Source organism: Anoplopoma fimbria, chromosome 9 (genome assembly GCF_027596085.1).
Source record: "Anoplopoma fimbria isolate UVic2021 breed Golden Eagle Sablefish chromosome 9, Afim_UVic_2022, whole genome shotgun sequence".
NCBI lineage: Eukaryota > Metazoa > Chordata > Actinopteri > Perciformes > Anoplopomatidae > Anoplopoma > Anoplopoma fimbria.
In genome coordinates this window covers 15,461,402-15,483,231 of record NC_072457.1, presented here as the reverse complement: position 1 = coordinate 15,483,231, position 21,830 = coordinate 15,461,402, and the positions used below count along the sequence as shown (strand labels likewise).

The following is a 21,830-nucleotide window of genomic DNA, read 5'->3' as shown; positions in this document are numbered from 1 at the left end:
TTTTTCTCACCACAGCAAAAGTAGAACAAATCACATTGTACCCAACTGCATTTGCTTTTATCTAAATATGTTCTACTTTTCCTCACAGCTGAGAGGCCTCGCCTTCTTCACTATCAGTTTTTATCAAATAAAGCTTCTGAATTTATGTAAACGTGTGTTGTCTTTCCTGATTAAACTAGAAATTGTTATGTCATCCTACTAGTGATGCGGATAAATGTAGAGGTGGCACTTTTTGGACCTGGAGGAGGAATCCTACTGACTTTTCATCTAGTGCCATCAGCAGGCCAAGTGTTCTACTAACCCAGAGGAATATCTACAAGGATTGGGCTATTGTTTGTAAAAGACATTCATGGTTCTCAGACTAGCGCCCTGCACTGGTTGACTTTTGTGGTTTTCAATTACATTTACTGACAACTATTGGATGGATTGGAATGACTGAAATAGGTTCAGATATTTTTTATATTAAATGAATGATGGTATTTTACAGCTACAAGTGAAGGTGAAAGGAATATAGATTAAAATATATATACATCTATGTGAAAAAGTCTTATCTTGAATCCATGCAAGAGAAACATAAACCCTTTCATTAGTTAGACTATATGGTAAAATGTTATATATTATAATGATACAAATATGATTATTTTCATTGTATATTCATCTGCTGATTGTTTTCTTGATCAGTTTTTTAATTGTTTTGTCTAGAAAACACTGAAAATATGTCCTGTCTATTTTACCCTTGGCTCAAGAAATGACATGTTTTGTCTTAATTACAGTCCACAATTCCAAAGTTCTTCATTTTACAATAATGTATCACAAAGAAAAGCATCACATTCTCACATTTGAGAAACTGGAACCAGCAATTCATTTTCTGTTGATGATGGATTCATCGACTAATCATGGCAGCTCTTCAGTGACATTTTCAAAATAATTTCAATACCACTATCAGTACCAGCACACAACCAGCAGAGGGCCTCAATAAAACAAGACAAAAGTATAACTTCTAGTTACTTCATATAACTGATCAATTAAATTAAAATAATATATGTCTATGTATTTGTGAATGTTTATAGATGGTTTCATTTGAAGCTTACTTTAGAGTAATTGGAGATTTAACCAGATTTTGCACAAAAAGCTGTTTAAAATCAGTTAATACTTATACTATATTTATGTGTTGATAGTACATACAATATGTAGGCATCAGTAACTTGCTGTCCACTTATTTTCTACCCCATCAGGCAACAGCTGGTGTTGCTGATACTTTTCGCCCTGCTGGGACACAGAAACATGTCCTGCAGGTGTGTACTAGCAGAGAGCAGCATGAGGGCAGGAAGTGGTTTTCAGAGTCTTACAAGCCGATCTCAGCAGGAAACGCAGCCTCGCTTTGACAGGAAACTGATTTTAACAGTCAACAGTCCAAACTCCCACCAACAGGTATCTGACAACAAGTGGATACTGTCACTCTTTTACTGATAGACTGCTTTATTGATCATATAGTTAATAATAGTCACTGGTGGAATTGGTGTTCTAGACCTTTACATGTTATATCATAAAAATATTCATTAGAGAAGAGACGTGTTGTTAATTTGTCATTCATATTACTTCAAGTAAAATTCTGAACATAAAAATAGGAGAAAGTGTATTAGAACTAGTGATTTATCACATTTATCAAACAAGTATCTTTGCAGAGTTTCATGAGTGATAGAAGACAGAGTACAGGTTAGAGATGAAGTTGCTTCCGCCATCATTTAAATGAACCCAGAATGTAAAACCACAGTTCTCATTCTCATAGTATACTCATAGTGTGACTGACTCAAGAAGAGACAGGCAAGCATGTTTACTCCCTTTGAGGAGTTGGAGCTGAACTATATATCAAATCACACTTTGAAAAATATTGGCATTACATCTTGATTTCTTCAGGACATCTTAGGTCATGTGTTTACTAAAGAAGCGGTCAGAGATTCAATTTGGAGGACTACCTTTGGCGTAAAAGTAGAACAGGAAGTGAGAAAGAAGGGAAGTATTAGGTGAAAACATAAAACAAAGAAAAAAAATATTTTCTCTGTGGCATTTAATGAGGAAGCAGGCGCCCTGTGAGTGAGAGTTTGCGCTGCACCAAAGCAACCCCAGACAGAGCAGCTAGTTGCATGTTGTTGTCGGATAACGTTTGGCAAGACAGGAAACGAGAGAAGCAGAGAGACAGAGCTAGTGAAGGTACCGACTACTTTGACATCCTTAGCACTCAAATCAGTATCAAAGATAGCAGTGAATCAGAAGGAAAACAGGTGAGGTCTCCTATGAAGGCATTTTACTTCTTATTTTGATTGATGCAGCCTTCAGAGGAGAGACAAAACTTGAGTGACGCACCCTAAAAATCTTGAAATGGGCACTGAGGAGAAAGATTTGGAGCCTGCAGCTCAACAACCACCGAAGGAGCAGGGATCACCAGAGAAGGAAAAGGAATCGTCTGGGGATCCTCCCCAAGGACAAACCTCTGAGACCACCGACCCTCTCAACACGTACAAGTGGCATACCGGCTCCAAGGGAAAACTGGATGACCTGAAAGAAGATGGAGAAGGAGGAGCAGCTGCCTTCACATCCACAATCGATAAGAGTCAGAAGGCTACCAACAAATGGAACAAGATGCAGAATTGGCGGAAGGCCCTGAGCGAGGACCCTGGAGACAAACATTCATCAGGTGGGAAAGGTGGAGAGGGACTCAAGTCGGATAAAGGCGCCAGAAAGAACCCCTTCAGAAGGGCCCTGTCCGAGCCTCCCGGGTCCCTGTTTGCAGCATCATCGTCAGCTTCTGCAGAGTCCTCCGCTGTCTCCTCCACTGACCCTGCACAGAAAGGAGGCGGCGGGGCACTCCTAAAAAAGTACCTGAGGACTGTGTCCCAGAAGCTCAAAAGGCCCAAGCTGCAGACTCGGAACAGCACCCCGACATTACTGCAAGGTAACACCAGTATAGTCGAACTATATCAACTTTATTGTTCAGTCTTCGAATTTCATGTTTGAAAGTAGCTCTGTGGTTGGAATGATTAATCTTCATGAAGTTAATACAGTGAATTCTTGTAAAATGTGGTTTAAGCATGATTTCCTTTAACAGTGTGTAGAGTGCACACTTACAGTAGGTGGTGTGTATGTGACTTTCTTCACAATGACAAATGATAAATATGGCTGTTATACTGTGAAGAGTATTTCAACATCTAGTGCCATATTAGACAAACTCAGTAATAAAACCCTAATAGAACAAACAAACTTAAAATAAGACAACCTTAATGAGGAACAGAACAGAACAGTATAAGTAAAATATCATTATCTATAACATAGTTATATTACAATATCTACAGCACTAGTTGCAATGAGTTAAAGACTCTAGGGGGTTAAATTCTGAGATACTGAAACTTATTTATTTAAAAGCTACAGTGAGGCTTACATATAAATTGATGTTAAATGGAAAACTTATTCTGAAAATCTCTATTTAAAAACTTCAAAATTTCAAGCAAAAGAGCAGATCTCATAAAAGCTATATAATATTGAAAAATAAAAATAAAAACTACCAGACATCACTGGGTTGCAACATCATTGTGATGGTATCTTAAACAGCATTTAACAGCAGCTCAATTAAATATCTTCAAGTTTATTGAATATACAGAGCTTTCAATGTAAGTTGTCTGTGATGACAACTGACCTCTAATCTGAGCCTGATAACTATACAAAGGGAATCTGCATATGTGGTAACCTCAAGAATAGATACCAGTATCATTACCTAAAGATTTATAGACATGTGACAAATTGGATGTCAAAATCAGTGGTAAACACAAATGTGTGAAGCAAAAGGTGTTAATGTAAATAAACATTGCTGGACCTAGAGCACACACAACTGCTGATTTTGTTAAACACAGAAAGTGTCTGTTCATGCTTAGAAAAAGTGTCTGTTCATGCAAATTATCTGGATATTTTCCACCCACTTTGAAAAAAGACTGAACCTAGCAGACTATCAGAACCCAGACCTTTTTTATCAGTTCTGACAGACCATCAAGGGGAACATGGCAAGGACCAAACTCTTCACTTCCCAAAAAAAGGTCAAAACTGCTGATAAATGACCCAGAACTGTAGCTGTAACGGAAGAACAGCAAACCAGTAGCGATACTAAGCAGAATTTACAAGCAACTCTCACAGGAACATCCGCTCTGCTGAGAAGGAACTCAAAGCTAGAGCATTACAGGCTTACCATTTAGATTTTGAGAAGGACATGGCTGAATTAAATGTAATCAGATCTTGAACCAGTTGCACTATGTGGCACTGAGGTGTGTGGCTTCTTTTTACAAAAATAGAGTTCAAGAGTGTGTAAAAAAATAGAGTTCAAGAGTGTGTAAAAAACAACAACATTAAAGCTAAATTAAATTATTTTTGTGTTGAATTTGGCAGTTCCTGTGGACAAAAGTACTAGTGTTGCAGAGTCCTTTTAGAAAACCTCTCATTTACTGCAGTAGGGTCTGACAGTCTGCCCCAAACAGTCCTGGTTCAGGCTCTGCCAAGCCTCCCTTAACTCTAGTGGACCCAGTAATACGGCCTTGGTCTTCAGCAGCGTGGTGTCGAAGTATAACTTTGGGCCTCGGCTGACTAAGACCACAGAAACTATGAGAAACGTTGGAAACACAGACTTAGTAACAATCAATTAACTGTAAAAGAGATTTCATTGTATTATAAATATTGATAAACAAGGAGAAAATCTAATTTATTACATACAATTGAAAGCTAAAGTGTCATGCAAACACATGTTGAAGGATGTGTACACCAAGGGAAAACTACCGAGGAATCACAGGATGTGCATAGCTCGTCCTGGTGTGTCACGAAAAGAGAGCGATAGCATCAGTGACGCAGACAACTCCACAAATGGGAGTGGCCAAGTCCTGTGAGAGATAAGTGCCGTCATGCCATAATTACCACAAAAAAGCAAACAAGGGCCAGCGTGTGCCTGTAATTATGTTCATAAACTATTCACATTCATCATTTGACTATATAGTTGGTTCTCTAGAGTGTGAGAAATCAGATGTGATCATATAGTGTGGATAGACAGCTTAGAACAGTTCAATGCATTTCTCTAACTGCTCCATAGAGAAAATAAATAATAATAATAATAATAATAATAAAATATCAATGTGTGTGTGTTTCTGTGGCAGATTTGGAGGAGGTTGTACCAGCTGAACTCCCAAGACTACAATGGGCCCCGCCTCAGGAGGTGCCCTTGTGGGACATTAGCAACTGTATGCTTGAAGATGGACAAATTCTCATTTCTCCAGAGGAAGAGGTACCAACACACACGTACACGCCACGAATCAAATCCCAGTGGTTCACCAAAATTTATTACATTTGCAGCAAATGTGAAAAAAAATATTTACAGAAAGGTGAGAGCAATACACATCCAGTTAAATGATAAAATATGTGTGTGCGTGTCTTTCTCAGCCCACGATGTGGACTCGAAACCGAGTCAGCAGCTACCTGTCCAACATCAGCATGCAGAACCTCGTTGATATCGACTCAGGTTAATATTTCACCCACACACAAAATAAAGAACACTAAGCCAAACCATAGAAAATTTGGAGTATGACCAGCATAGCAGCTACTGACATCACAGCACAACACTTTGTATGATTTTGCAGACAGTCACAGAGGAAATGGCTGAATGTTTATGCGTGCGAGTGACAAATTACTTCCTCTATGTTTTTTTGGGGAAGATAACATCTCGCCTGGGTGTTCTAACAGCCCAATGAGAGCTAGTAGTGACAGTAAGGGCATAGTTAGAATCTGCTTCCCACTCAAGGTGTTTAGCTTGTGAAGAAGCAGCACTGTGGAAGTGATCCTGTGTTGTATTTGGCTGGTTGGCTCTGTGTCACCATCATCATGTTGATGAAGAGAGAAGGCTGATGTTAATGGATTGTTCAAAAAGGCTGCACCACTTGAGATAAAAGTAACAAGACTGTGGAACGACTCCGGACTAAATGATGGGATTTAGACGCTGGCTTGTTTGTGGTGGGGCTTTCGGTAAGGGAAAATCCATCTAACAGTACTCTACAATTTCTAACTTCTACATTCACATCTTTGACTTTATAGATTTCTTCCCCTTGTAAATGAAGGGTTTAAAAAATGATGCTGAAGAGAGAAAAGAGGATAAATCATGGCAGAATGTGATTTTCGAATTGAATCCTCTACAAAGCTTTACATGGGTTTCAATAATGTCTTGTAGCGAAGTACACACAATTAGTTAAGTTTACTGAGATAGCTGCAGTGCAGCTGAATACCACATCCTGTATTGACTAATCTGAAGGTATTTGCTAATATCACAGCTTTAACTAATGGTTTGAGAGTTTAGTCTTTCTTCAGTGAAAGTGCAGAAATTAGTGCTGGTGTTGATGTTGGATCAGTGTTTTGAGAGGGGTTTGGACCCAATTGGTTTAGATATTTGAGGCCAGGAAATAATAAAGATTCAAAGTATTGAACACAAACCCTAAAAGGAAAGAAACTATATTTCTACGTGTATAATTGCCTTTGGTTAAACTAACACACATTACCAAGAATATTGAAATAAACTGACAAAGAAATGATGTTTCCAGCTCATTGTCAATATCAAAGAGTTAATTTCTTCCCCTTATTCAGAATGTAGTCCTGACCATGTGGGGTCACCAGGAGGCCCTCGACCAAAGAATCAAGATGGGGGTGTAAGGGTGAGTAATGTACACACCAGAGATAACTGCTAGCCCGGCATTTCCTGTTGACGGAATACATAATTGCCCTGATACACCATGTGTGCTTTCTTCACCATCAGGCACTGATCAAGCGACGTCTTGAGAACAGGGCCAAGAGGAACAGCAACACCCAAATTACCTCTAAAGGACTAAACAAAGGGAGCAGGTAAAGTACACTATAATATTTATGAAGGCAAAAACAGTGCCCATAAGTATACTTGGACATTCAAACATTCCTTGTTGAGTTGGCTCTGTTCTCCACAACATCAGATTTGACAAGAAACCTTGATTATGAGATTTTAAGTGCAGATAAAAAGTCTTGATTCGCACTTGTTTACATCATAGTGGGTTAAAAGTATTTCAAACTGTTACCCTTGTCATTGTCTTCTTGCACTGTCCACATCTTTATGGGGATCAATGTATAGAGTCTACAGCCACACTAGCATCTCTGTGAGGCTGAGCTAAATGCTAACGTTAGTATGCTAAAACGCTGACAATTACAAGGTTTACATGCTGATGCACAGGTATTATGTTAACCATGTCAGTCGGTATCAACCTCTGGGGACCATGAATGTCTATACACCAAGGCATGGCAATAAAGGTGATCTCTACAAGGCCTTCACAAGAAAGTCGAAATTCTATCAATATGTATGTAACCTACCACAGTACCTACATAGTTCTGTGGAAGTTCTACAAAGAGCTTGAGTCCCATGGGCACTAACAATGTTGGCATTGGCGAAAGATAATTGTATTACCCTGGAGAAATCATGTTATTTCAGACTTCACATTTTATAATTTCCATTTTGACTGACTCTTCAACTCTGATTATTTCTAAGGCATTATGGTTCCCGGGAGTCTGTGTCAATTCCTGTCAGTGCATTGGGGACTCTAGATCTGAGTGCAGACACCAGCACTGTCATCAGGCCAGTCCACAGCTCCATTTTGGGGGAGAAGTACTGCTTTGAGGTAAACTTTGACTTGTGCATTCTGTCTCTGATATAGGCTACTCAAGGAGTATCATAAAGTGCTCTCCATTGTGTCGAAAAATTACACTTTATATCCCAGTAAAGCTAACAAGGTCCTGTTGGTTTCAATGTAGGTGATAAACTCTGAGAACACCCACTGCTTTGGATGCTCCTCAGCTGCGGAACGTGATCGCTGGATTGAAGACCTGAGAAGGGCTGCCCAGCCCAACAAGGTAAGCCATCAGCCATTTGTTTCAATACAATGTCGAAAATCGAAAATCCTGATAAAAAGAGCTAAATGCATCTCTGTTCACAGGATAACATCGAGCGCACAGAGAACTTCCTGAGTCTGTGGGTAAATGAAGCTAAGGATCTGCCACCCAAACGGAGTTATTACTGTGAGGTACACCTGGACGGGACCCTGTTTGCCCGAACCAGCAGCCGAGCTGTCGGCAAGCCGCCTAACCGCTCAAGCCTGGCAGGGGACAACTCTACAACAGGGTCCTCAGGAGGCCTGGGGGGCAGTGGGGGTGTGGTTGGAGGCTGTCAGTTATTCTGGGGGGAATTATTTGAGCTAGACAACCTGCCATGTGTCTCCCAAATCACCCTGCACCTCTTCCGAGAAGAAGACCCCAAGAAAAAGCGTCATTCCAGAGATGAATGCAGCCTGAACCCGCTGGGTAGTGTGGCCATACCTTTAGCTGATATACAAGGGAGAACCTACCAGGAGAAGTGGTATCCCATTACTCCATACAAGGCCTTAGGCTCAGCGGGGAACAAAGAACTGCTGGGTCCACAGGCTTCACTCCGCATCAGGGCCCGTTTTCAGAATTTGCAGGTGCTGCCCATGGAGAAATACAAAGAGTTTGCTGAGTATGTGACGGTTGATTATGTGGAAATGTGCAGAAACCTGGAGCCACTTCTGAATGTGAAGGAGAAGGAAGAGCTGGCAGGAGCTCTGGTCCATGTACTGCAGAGCATTGGCAAAGCCAAGGTGGAGTCTCAAAGAAAATGCATATGTTAACGGCACCAAATCTGATTTGAAAAAACAAACAAGAAGGAATAATCAGACAATTGTTTTCTAATCTAAATGTGTATGCTTCAGGAGTTCCTCCTTGATCTGGGCAGTGCAGAGGTGGAGCGTCTTGGAGAGAAGGAGGCGTTGATCTTCAGAGAGAACACATTGGCCACTAAAGCCATAGATGAATACATGAAGCTGGTTGGCCAAAAGTACCTCATTGGCACACTAGGTAGGGAATCTCAGTGGTAAAGATGGCTTCTTGTAATTGGTATTGATTGGTGCATTGTATTCATCGAACTCTATGCTGTCTTTTCAATGAAGGGGACTTCATCAACCGTCTTTACGCCTCGGTGGAGAACTGTGAAGTTGACCCTCGTAAATGCCCTGCCTCTGAATTGTCAAACAACCAGAAGCAACTGATGGAAGCCTGTGAGGAAGTGGTACAGAAGATTATTGAGACCCATGGGTGAGAGAAGAAGACATAAAATATCAAATATTCACTGTTTAGGCTAATGGTTGCACTGAGGAAAAAGTCCAAGTCACAAAGCTGATGCTAGATATGTTTCTTTCCTCCAGATCCTTTCCTGAAGAGTTAAACAAGATCTTCTCCAGCTGGGTGGAGCTGTGTGAGGACCAGGGCAGACCAGAGATTGGCCAGCGTCTCATCTCTGCTTCTCTATTCCTTCGATTCTTATGCCCTGCTATCCTCAGTCCTTCTCTTTTTGGCCTGACGCAGCCTTATCCAGAGCCAAACACCCTGCGTACCCTCACCTTAACTGCCAAAGTCATCCAGAATCTGGCCAACTTCACCCTGTGAGTAGCTTTTTTATCTAATGAGAATGAAGAATCTACTAAGTTTACCTTAAGTGGCTTAAGTAAATTAAATCTGTTGTTCTGATTCAGGTTTGGAGAGAAGGAGGAGTACATGCTCTTTATGAACGAATTCCTGCAGCAGCACTGGGATGGAATGAGAGGTTTTCTACAAACGGTGTCAAATCTAGACACAGAAATCCCAATGTCTTCCTTCGATGGCTATGTGGATCTGCCACTTCGCTTGGCTGTGCTCCATGGACTTCTGGTAGACATCATCTATAAGAGGGACCAGGTAGGACAGAAAACAGTCCAGTTTGGTTGTCAGTTGTAAAGGTTTCCGAAACTATTGCACAAGTTTACATTTGTGGTTACATGAACTTCAAGCTTGTGTCTGGATCAGTAGTTTGTTCTGCATACTGTATAGTTTTCAGTGTCCATGAGACAGTTTGGAGACTAACATACAGTACAAGTACCATTAGACGCCTGACAGGACAAGTCTCCAATGGCCTGCTTAAACGTGTCAATTACACCTGATAGTAAAAATGTGATCTGTATCCAGATGCTATTTGGATAAAGAGCTGGACATTTGTGTTTCATTTCAATCTGCCAGCATAATTAACTACATCTTGATTGATGTGTTCATGTACAGCTTCCCTTAATATACTTTTTCTTATCAATACAAAGTATCAAGGTACAGACCTGATGTTTAAATAGTATATTAAATAGGACCTAATATGCAGCTTGTTTCACCCTCAGGACACAATTGAAAAGCTGCACCCTCTGCCTTCGATTCTGAACCAGATTACAGAGTCACTTGGCCCCAAAGCACGCCGGATCTTAATAAGCAGGTATGTTGAAGCCCTATATTATATTTGACTTCTCAACAACTTAATATGGTTTTGTTACATGTTACTTAGCTGACTCTTTCTTGCAGCCAAATGGGACAAGCCAAGCCAATGTACATTCTTCCTAAAGACTTGGCCAAGTACAGCCCTCATCAATCATCCCTCCAGCAGCTTCCTGTGGACTCCAAAAGCCCACGAGATGGGTACGATAGTTGTTTGTTACTGGGCTCAGCCAATATTGCTATTAAGATGTCAATAACCAAGAAGACCATTTCTGACTACCTCTTAAGTTTTTTACCAATGTTCTAAACACTCATCCATCCATTCATCCATTTAATTTATGCCACATTTCAGCTTGTGGTAGCTACAATGCAGGAAGGCCAGATACCAAGCCATATGGCACATGTTATCCGATCAGGAGGTTCTGGGTCAGCCAATCAGATCCCTCTCAGTTCGACCCGCAGAGAATACCTTCACAGAAAGTGTCAGGAAGGCTTTCCTAATCTGATGCCCAAATAACCTTAACTGGGCCTTCTCAATGCCAAGGAGTGACTGTTAAATTCCAACCTCATTCAGGATGTCGGAGCCGTTCACCCTATATAGCTACGTGTGTCCACAAAGACGCATTCTTTGAGTCAAAACCCAGAGCTCATGACCATACATAGAGGCTGGAAGTAGATCAACTGTTTTTTAAAGTTAGGGTTGATATTCTTGAGAAAGTCACTAGGACTTCAACACTGACAGCCCATCCCTTCAGGCCCCTCTCCAAAGCCACTCCAACAAAATTATCATTATGAACGTAAACATATCCTAATGAATGTAAAAAAGAATTAGCATAATTAGAATTTTTTTTATTCATTACTTCAACAGGGATGGCAGGGCTCGGAGGAGTATGAGAGAGCGGAAGCCAGTCACCAGAACTCAGAGTGCTCCACACAGACGTCCTGGTCAGGCGAAACATAACTTGAAGAGGCAGACAAGTTCTGAAGCTTTGCCAACAGCTGACAACGAAGAAGAGATGGAGACCAACCAACCACTTATCTCATCACCAAATACTGTGAGTACAAAGAGTAACTGTGAGCCTGGTTCGGCTATTTTGGTTACTGAGCTCAGCAGGTCATGTGCTCATGCCACAGGTGTAAAGACTGCTAGAAATACCTCACATTTTTCTAGTTGGCTACTTTGAAATATTGCATTTTCAATCAAATGTAATTAACCTATTCTTGACATGTATGTAGGCAAAGAGACAGTGTGACTTTGTGAGGTTAATTAGAAGGAATGAAGTAGACTATCTTCGCTCTTGTTTCAGAATGGCAGCATCAAACGTGCACCTGCACCAGTTCCATGGATCAAAATCAGCCACAACAGGGAGTCAAGTGAGATGAAGCCTGAGTTTGAGCAGTTCAACTTACTGGATAGGGTATGTCAAACCTGATACCCACTATAGTGACATATTTCTGGCTGTATAGTGTGAGATCTCATTATTACATTTCATAAAATGCACAGTGTCAGAAACCGGTTGGACTGGTGTGGCCTTTCTGTGTGGAGTTTGCATGTTCACCTAGTGCCTGCATGGGTTTTCTGCAAGTTCTCCAAAAAATGCTGCTTAGGTCAATTGGTGACCCTAAATGCGTGTAATGTTAATGTGAGCGTGAATGACTGTCTGCCCTGTGATTGACTGGCGCACAGTGTCAGCTGTGATCAGCCGCCATGACCTTCTAAAGGATAAGCAGGTATAGCTAATGGAATGGAATTTCATAAAATGTCAAAATGTAATTCACATCCCAGCATGCTCAAGAGCTGTCAGAGCTCCGTCTGGGGATAGAGCAGGTGACAGAGCGTGAGCTGGACATGGCAAAGCGCCTGGAGGACTTCATTATCCAAAGCCAAGACCAGAATGCAATGCTGCAGGCTGAGGTGACCGAGCTCCGGAATCAGCTGGCTGTACGAGAAGAGCAGCTCGCCAGCGCCACCTTCAGGTAAAACAGTAGAGCTTAAAAGTAATGTGCATGTTGCATTTGCAAAATGTTTAAAATATGTTTAATTTTGACTGCATTTTATTTTATCATGGATTTGTGTTTTCATTCTGCAGATTCTAAAGATTAATGAAGCTGTTAATACTTCAATTGTATCAGGTGTAGAAAGCTGAGGGCTAGCATATGTTCTAACTGTTATTACTAATTTGCAATAAATTATTAGATGGTTCTATATCATTTTGGTGTTCTTGTCTATATGAACATATATTCTATTCGTCACAGGCTGGGTGTGATTGAGGAGGAGAGGGAGGAAGATGAGAGGAAGCTAAATGTTGCCATTGCAGCAGCCGAGAGAATGAACGTACTGGTAAGAAGATGGAAAAAGATGACTATCAAGCTTCATTAGTTCATTCCATGATTCACTTTTTATCTATTTATCCACATGTCAGTCAAAACTGCACTGAACTTTTGCAGAACTATAAAACACTATAGAGTATAGTTAATTACCAAACACAGGCTAAATTGTAACTACTGAGTTTGATTTGTTAAATTCTGCAGCATCAAGGTGAAAAGCATTAATTTCAAGTGTTTTTTAGCAGAATATTTGCACCATTTGTGTGATTCAATGCTAATTTGGAGTCCTTAAATCTAAATTAAATACATTTGAAATGGAGCGTGTTTGCTGTCCTTTTTAATGTTTCACCTGTGGTTGAGTAAATAATGAGCTGTTATCAGTTCACATTCAATGCATCTTTTCCATAATATTAAATACTATGGGGAGAAACACCTTCTTTGACAGTACACAGGGATTGAATTGCATACATGAGTGACCGGATGAATACATATTGATGTCTGTTTTCTATGTGCTCACAGGAGGAGCAGTTTGCGGCCCTGCTGAAGGACCTTCACCAGCTCAGTGAAGCCAACAACAGTGGCCAAAACAACACACAGCATTTGGAAAAGCCACACATCAACAGCAACTGAACTCCGACAGTAAAAAGATTTAGAGCTGCAGTATCACAGTTTTGTGTAAATACATACACAGAGTTCATGTGGAAGTCACAGGTTTCTTGATCATTTTTTATGAACATATTTAGAACATGATGTGAGTGGGCAAACTCTGACTGATGTGAACATGAAACCTGCAGGATTTGACTGCATTTCAGCTTTCATTGTATCCCAACTGCAGATGTGTGTGACTTGTAAACTTTTCAGATTAATAAAAGAAATACTGAAGTGTTTCTCTTTCAGAATATTCTCTGTGGCCACACACACACACACACACACACACACACACACACACACACACACACACACACACACACACACACACACACACACACACACACACACACACACACACACACACACACACACACACACACACATATATACAGATTATTTGCCAAATTCTCATGCTCAATATGCTTAAGGACCATTTATCCTTCAGTAACAAAAAACAACTATGTACGATGTTGGGGAAAATATATATATATTATTTTGCTTTGAATTTTTGAGGAAGGCATAACTAAATGTGATATTGCACATTTTGGGGACATTTTATTTATTATTGTAAACAGAGAGGACAGGAAATGAGGGACGGAGAGAGGCAACAAAGGTCCTTGGCCGGACTTTAACGGGTGATCACTGCAGCTCATGGACAGACTCCAAATTACAGGGTGCCCCATGCTGCAGTTGCAGTAAAAGAATAGTTTGAGAATGACATTTCCCTCACTTTACTATTATGTTATGACATATTTAAGTACATGACTGCAGTTTCTTTAGTATTTATTTCCCAATAAATACTGAAATAAATCCAGTTCAGTTCAATAACATTAATTCAATTATTAACTTCTTTTCAAAGTGCACCCTGTGCGTAACTGTTCATTCTAAGCTGAATCTACACGTAATCGTCGTCATCGCTGTCTTCGTCTGACAGATATTTTCGAGGGGCGTACAGGATCTTAAGAATAGAGTCCTCTTTGGACTGGTTTTCGTCCTGGAAGTGGTCCTCTGCATCACAGTATTGGGCTGATGGGGTGTCAGCCTGGCTGCTGATGTGGACCTGGATCTCATCTGGTGTTCGGCCATCAGCATCGCTGCCATGCATCCTAGCAACACAAAGCACAACACAGTCATCAATGGTGTGAGGAGATTGGCATTTTAGATATTTTTAGGGATCAGATTTCTGCTGCTCCTCTCAGCTACGAGCCTTATTTCTTCTTGGAATAATAATTTGCATCAGATTGAAGAATTGACTTCATGTTTTCTGTAAATGAACTGGGTTAAAATAAAATAAACATGAGATCAAGACTTGTACCTTTCCATTTCCTGTCCTTGCTCCTCTACGTCTTCCAGATCTTTTTTTGACACATGGTTAACGAGTGCCACGCCAATGCAGTCTCCCATGACATTGATAACCGTGTTGCAGCGGTCTCTGAAAGGCAAAGACAACATCAGTCTATGAGAGCAGAGGATATATGCTGCTTTACATGGATTTTGTTTCTTTTTTTTTTTTTTTTAAAGGAAGTAATACATGTGTGACATGACACTCGGAATGCTGTTATAAACTTTGATTTTAAGTGAAATGGTTTTAAATTACATTGAACAATAATTACGCAATAAACTTTATTTTAATAATGTCCGATTGAATGAACAAAACACATCAGCTAACGTGGGTTAGCATAGTCTATCTTTCCCACTCATTTCAATTTGCATGAATACTTTTAACTGTGAACTACATGCATACACAATAAGCATACACAATAAATAAAAAGAAAAACAAAGTGAATATTTTCAAAGGATTGGCTAATAAGTCCTCCTAAAACTGTTATATCAGTTATGTGCACTTTGTGCATCTACAGTGGCTTCCAATTTAAATTGTTGACTGGTTTTGATTGGACAGGGCTCCACATGTTTCCTTGAAATCTCAACCTTCCTTACTAGCTCAGAAGTTTCTTTTCAATTTGGTAAATCACTAGTTTAAAACTGGATAATAGATGTCAGGAAGGACTTAACACACAAACTTAGTATCAAATTTGTCAATAGCTGACACAAAGCAGTCAGAAAAGGCAGCTGTAGAAATCCATTCATCACATTTTTAACTTCAGATTAGACTTACAGGATCCACTCTACAACCACTAGAATGGAAGCTTCCTTTGCAGGTAAACCAATCGCCGTCAAAACAAAAAGAGTGGTCACTGCTCCTGTAGCTGGGATCCCTGCTGCTCCTATGCTGGACACTGCTGATGTCACACTGCAGATCAAACACACATACTATACTCAGAAAACTGTACCATGCATTTGTAAAGTCTCTTCCTCTTAAAGGCCTTATATTAGAGTACTTTACACCAATATCAACTCTGTCTATGATGATGATTCTAAGATTTCCTAAAGAAGAGGAGGAGCGGCTTACGAGAGGGTGATCAACTGGCTAAAGTCCAGATCGATTTTGTTGAGTTGGGCAATGAAAACTGCTGCGACCACTTCGTAAAGGGCAGTGCCGTCCATGTTGATGTTTGTCCCGATGGGCAGCATGAAGCGACTGATTCTTTTGTCGATCTTGAGTCGCTCCTCACAACATTGGAAAGTGAGCGGCAGTGTGGCAGAGCTTGGAGAAACACAAGGCGTCCTTTGTTTGTGCACTAATCATATGAAAATATTAGAAATGTGAATCTCTCAAAAATGTTACTTAGCTCGGTTAGCTCTGATGACGAATGTACGAGTAAGCAGTGATCACAGATCTCTGTGTTACATCATCTTACCTGGACGAGATGACAAGTGCAGTCATTAAGGCAGGTAAAACTCCCTTGATGACCACACGGGGGTCCTGTCTTGTACACAGGAAATAGATCAGTGGTAAAACTATTGCTCCATGGATTATAAGCCTGAAAAACACAATGAATGCACCATCAATACTGATTATTCAAAAACAATCACAGTAGGAGCCTTAAAGCGGGACTGTAGCGTTTAAAGACGAAACTACACGCCTCTCAAAAACTTAGAGTTGAATTCATAAGCAACTCAATGCACCATTCCTCACTTCATTACACTGAACAGGGGTTTTGCTGCTACAGTCTTATTTGGTCTTTGTATGAACAGTAGCTTCTTGGAGCTTATGTTAGCAACTTTAGCTAGGTACTGCTTTGTAACTGCCGTTAGTCAGTTTGTTGACTTTGTGAATCTTTCACTCTCTAAGTGAGATGAAGTATCGTACATTTTGTTATATATAATTTATTGTAAGACTACTACAACTTTATCAAGACAGCTGCTTTTGTGGCCCCAAGGGAAAATTCTGGAATAATGCTACTGCAACGACATAGTGTAGTAATAGCACAAGAGTCAGCAAAATGTCCATTATAGGATTATATAGATATACCTAAACTTTGCTAACATTAGCTAACAAGTTTAACTTGTCTTACTGATGAATTCAACTTCATTTGTAAGAGCGATGTCATTTCAATGATAATACAGTAAAAAGGTGAACATACCCAATAATAACTACTACCATGAACTTTCCGAGTTTGAAGGTTGATTCCCAGTCGTGAACCTCAATGACATGGCTTGTGATCATGAACAGCACTCCAAAAGGCAAGTAACTGGAAAGAAAACCATGAAATGAAAAACATAAAAGACTAACTGATCGCATTAATATACTAGTACAAAACAAAACCAGTTATCTTTCTCTCATTTCAGAAAATGGAGGGACTTGAAATATGACCTGAAACTCCTTTATAATACAAGTAACATTTACCAGGAGTAGAATGCTGTGAGCAGAAAGACCCATATTTGTAATGCATTTGGTGTTTGAGCAAAAATACTTCAAACTGTAGGATATGGACTATATTTGATATTAAGTCAATCATATATTTAATGGTATGTTGTTTCACCTTACCCCAGAATCAGGTTGACCACATATTTTGTGGCCTCGTTGAGGACAGTAAGGGCCTCCACAAGAACTTCCCCATGTTGTCCCATCCTGTTGAGGGTTATGCCAAAAATAAAAGACCAGACAATCAGGCCCAATGTGTTGGCGCCTTCGACATCCTGGCCCACAAGTCGCACTTCTGTTGCATTCTGTAAAAAGACCAGAAACTCATTAAGAATAATAGTCTGAGAGCAATTTTTTGTATCAAAGATTATCTCTGCAAATGCTAACTTCACAAAATGATCTTCTTAGTGACATGGGAAAATATTTACCGTCTCCGCACTATAACCCTGCTCATCTTCTTCAATTTTAAACTCCATCCTCTCAGTCTTGTGCTATAATAGAAAGGAACAGTTAAAATCATGAATATTACATGGAAAGAGAAGAAATTATTAATATGCCTTAATGAAAAGCGTACCTGTCGGAAGCAAGCCTCAATCAGGTTTTGTGGGACAATGTTCCTACAAGAAATAACAAAAGTCACACTCATCAGTGGGCTTTGAAATGTTGACAAATCACTCGTCAAATGCAACTTTATCAACAACATGGTAAAACACCAGAAATATCAAATTATTTCTGCTTAAGAAAAACCGTAATTAATGTGAATCCTGTAGTTTGATGCTCCAGCACTTTCTAAAATAGTGCCACTGATCTAAAAACCTTCTGAATTGAATGTGCAGAGAAACCAGAAGTTATGTCAGAATATACACTTTCTTCTCACCGTACTAAATCGAACAAGGCGTCCACTGTGGAGAAGGACTCCTCGTCTTCATTATCTTCTTTTCTCTCAGCATAAGCAACTCCTGGCTTGATCACCAGCACCAGTATCAACCCTACAACACAGAATCCACAGAGTCTGCTGTAGCTCTTTCATAAATAGTATGAGCACAACACTACAAAGCAGCTAGATTTAAATGGGCTGGGTAGGCATTACTACTGTAAACCAATAAAAAAAAAATGTTTCAAAGTGCCTCACAAAAAACTTACAAAGTGCTTTACATGGTATAAAACAGTGCAAAGCAAGAAAACAATACATCAACACAATTATATGAAAACAAACATTCATTCACATTTTTATCAAGCATGTTTAAACACCGTACTGTGAATGACTGATGAGGTTGACAGGAGAACACATCATTGCAACCATGTTAATGTGGGAGACAGTTCATCATTCTTATTGGTACATGAAGTTTTGTGACAACACATAATCTGACTCAGCATCGCTCTGCACATCCTCTACATGAGCAGCAGTCTAATTAGCCACCGAGTGAAAACACCTGTGGGGGTTTAGTTGCCGCACTGTGGCTTTTTGTGACCACAAACAAACTCACTTTTACTTTGTATTATAGTAGCCTTTGCTCACAACAGTCATTGGGACTTGTCAAACACAGGTGTAATGAATAATATTGAGGATTTCCACTAAGTTATACATTGGCCCTCGTATTGCAGCCTTCATGCTGGCTCACTGATATATTAATAACATCTGAACTTTTCCTTCTGACACGTCAAAATGTCTGCGGTGAGAAAGGTTTAATAAAATATGGAAAAGAACACATTCTTCAAGATCTTAACAGAAGAAATTAGTAAATGTGTCACCTAATTGAAATAGCTGTATTACCATGGTGACAGAGGCTTTCATTATAAAACTAATGTACAATATTTCTCTTACCTGAAGTCACAGAAAAAAGAGTGGTTGAGAAAAAGTATGCTGCTGAACGTACGGCGACTTTTCTAGAAGTTTCAACTCTTAGACCAGAAACACCTAGAAAAGACAACACAAGTTACGATCTGCAGACTACAGGTTGGAGAGTCAGTAAGGTCACACAGTTTATGAGAGTAACATTAAGAGTTATGTAATGGGAAAGTGAGGGGACTAAAAGTAACATCACAGGAAAAACAGGTTACGTTACAGGTTAATATGTTCCTGGTGTCAGTATATAAAAACACTGTATTATTCAGGCACTCAGTGCCTGCCTGAGTGTAAAACTCGGCTTAATTAAATGCATATTTAGTTGATTTCAAAGTATGTATTATTCCAATGAAAAATAATCTATGTTAAAACTTTATTACCATTATCATGTTATTGTGACTTGTGTCCACAGTTGCTGGTGTTCATCAAGTGTAAGACGGACTCGCTTGAAGGTTATTTAGGGTTAAATAAGCTTCAAATTGCCAAGCCATCAGTATGTTTCTTTTAAAAGCTGTGTGCACAGCATGTTGTTACAGTTAACAGTGTGTGAAATACTCCTGTGGCTTACCTGTTATCACACTTGTAACAATGAGAGGAACGGTCACCACCTGAAGCATCCGCATGAGTATCTCGCCTGGAAAGCTGAGGTAGTGTTGTTCATGTTCGGACATAGGGACGAAGAACTTGAGAATAAAGCCCAGGACAATACCTGTGAGACAATTACAAAGACATTTTAGAGATGTGTTTTTAAAACTGATGCTATTCTAAACATCAAGGGGTGTGCACAGCTGTCAGACTGAGCAAATACTGAGGTGTGTCTTTAACACTCTGTTTATGAATCTCAAATCAATTAATTCAATCAAATAAAAGTTGTATGTTTTGTATACTTGATGTACCCAAGAAACCCATAAACAAAGTGGAATTGCAACAATAGTAACTGGCAACAATCAGCAAATATGAACAATATGTTTCTGTGTCATGGCTGCTTTTAAAACCAAATTCATTATCAATTGTAGAAATAAATAATTCTGACATGTCAATCAGAATTCTCTCATTCACCTTAGAAAGGACACGAGCCAAGCTACAGGCCTCCATTCATCACTACTACTAATGCCATATGCTTTATCTTTTATAACAGGAACCAAAAGCACTGAAACTACTTGTGATGAAGTCATGCCTGCATCGTGTGTCTTATGTCTGTGAATTCACTGTCTTTGACCATTTGTCATAGAAATGAATGTTTAAGTGAGTTTACAGTGAATAATCATTGGGGTTAATGTTTTAAAACAACTGTATTGATTTAAACTTTCCACAAAATTAAGTCGTTCAACCTGGTGATGCACCAGAAATATAAATCCTCTGTATCTGGGGGGTCTTTTTTTTCTAATCCATCACAATTTGTGACTCTTAATACTTTGTACTCACCTATTTCCGTAACACTTGCTTTCAAAAAGTAAAAGTATGCATTTGTGATAAATTATGAAGAAACACCAAATCTTATTCAATGGATGCTGTGGTTGCCCTGGCAACAAGATAATGTTCGCAACAGCAGAGCAACATATAGACAGGGAATTCTTGGTGTTAAGCGAATGAAAACTTGGACAATTAGAGACGTAACTTAATTATGCAGTTGCATCCTGGGAAATAAACCTCTTTACCATTTCCTAAAAGTGTCTTATAACTGGTTTAAGTTACGTGATTAATAAGGTTTTAAATTAGAACTTATTTTTTCAACTAAAATTTAATTCCAATTTCAGTCTCTTAATATCCCTTCCTAACGTTACAGATAATCTTTGACAATACATTTAATGAAATAAAACTTTCCTAAATGATGTAAAATTAGGTTAACCGTCTGCTAAACAAGCCAGGTCTAACGTTACAGGCTTACTAAGCTAACAATACATATTTTCCAACCAAATGTTTATGTTAAGTAACTTACCCATTGCAACAGCTGTAAGACTTGAAGCCAGAAATATATTACGTACAATGTAATCCCAGAATTTCTTCATGCTGCCACGACGGCCTGTGGCTCCAGAAATGTTTTCCTCCTCAGTAACGTTATTCTCCATTTTCTTGGTTTGCTATAAAAGTAAACAAGTGACATGGGCTAGCCATTATTGGCATCGTTGTCAAAATACTAAATTAATAATTAAATATTTGAAAAGTAAAATGACAATTATATATTTTAGTCAACTAAACATATTATTTTGATAAAGTACTCACCAGAAACAAAAATGAGAGCTCAGCGGCATCAGACGGTCTCTGTTTTTCTCTTTAAGTGTTGTGATTTGAAACCGAAGATCAGAACTCTGACAAATATGATGAGAATCATGTGACCTAAGAAGGTAAACATGTTGGACCCCTGACCCTCTGCTACTTAAAACATAACATGTTATGCTCATTTCCAGGTTCATAATTGTATTTTTTCTACTAGAACATGTTCACATGATTTAATGATCAAAAACTCTGTCTGTATACATTCACTCTCTGCCTGTCTGTTTTAGCTCATTTCAACTGAATTGTGTTGCTAGGCAACAGCTTGGGTTCAAGTTTACTTCTTGTCAGCTGATGTCATCACATACAAGGCAACCATAAATGAACTGGATCACATTTAGTTCATGTTTCAAACTGTAACGTTTTTTCACAGATTATTAATAATAACCTCTTTTACAATTATTAATATAAAATGGGATCAGGAACAGTAGACAATTTAATAAAGTGACTGTGATTAACTAAATCCAAAAAGTTAATTTCTATTAATAAAATTCAATTTTAAAGAATGATTGCATATTTTTGTCTTTGTTGTTTTTTTCGTGTTTATCACTGATGGCATATGACAGAATA

The 21,830-nt window shown here is 39.2% G+C and overlaps 2 protein-coding genes across 2 annotated transcripts; one reads left to right on the top strand and one right to left on the bottom strand.

The window, feature by feature from the left end:
* The first annotated feature begins 1,949 nt into the window (after positions 1–1,949).
* rasal3 (RAS protein activator like 3) lies at positions 1,950–13,605 on the top strand. Its single transcript, XM_054605274.1, has 19 exons — positions 1,950–2,953; positions 5,187–5,314; positions 5,470–5,548; positions 6,661–6,728; positions 6,830–6,915; positions 7,586–7,715; positions 7,849–7,947; positions 8,031–8,708; positions 8,820–8,964; positions 9,057–9,201; positions 9,312–9,548; positions 9,639–9,840; positions 10,305–10,396; positions 10,483–10,596; positions 11,264–11,450; positions 11,703–11,813; positions 12,182–12,372; positions 12,652–12,736; positions 13,243–13,605. The coding sequence occupies exons 1-19, from the start codon at positions 2,380–2,382 to the stop codon at positions 13,351–13,353; spliced, it is 3,462 nt and encodes a 1,153-aa protein (XP_054461249.1). The 5' UTR covers positions 1,950–2,379; the 3' UTR covers positions 13,354–13,605.
* A 664-nt stretch (positions 13,606–14,269) lies between these two features.
* Positions 14,270–21,055, bottom strand: LOC129095406 (excitatory amino acid transporter 3-like). Its single transcript, XM_054603831.1, has 13 exons — positions 20,926–21,055; positions 19,555–19,695; positions 18,966–19,058; positions 18,018–18,129; positions 17,715–17,757; positions 17,569–17,631; positions 17,264–17,445; positions 16,860–16,967; positions 16,134–16,256; positions 15,785–15,979; positions 15,491–15,625; positions 14,690–14,806; positions 14,270–14,480 (listed from the first exon to the last, which is right to left on the bottom strand). Exons 1-13 carry the CDS (start codon positions 21,053–21,055, stop codon positions 14,270–14,272), a joined length of 1,653 nt encoding a protein of 550 aa, XP_054459806.1.
* Positions 21,056–21,830: the final 775 nt, after the last annotated feature.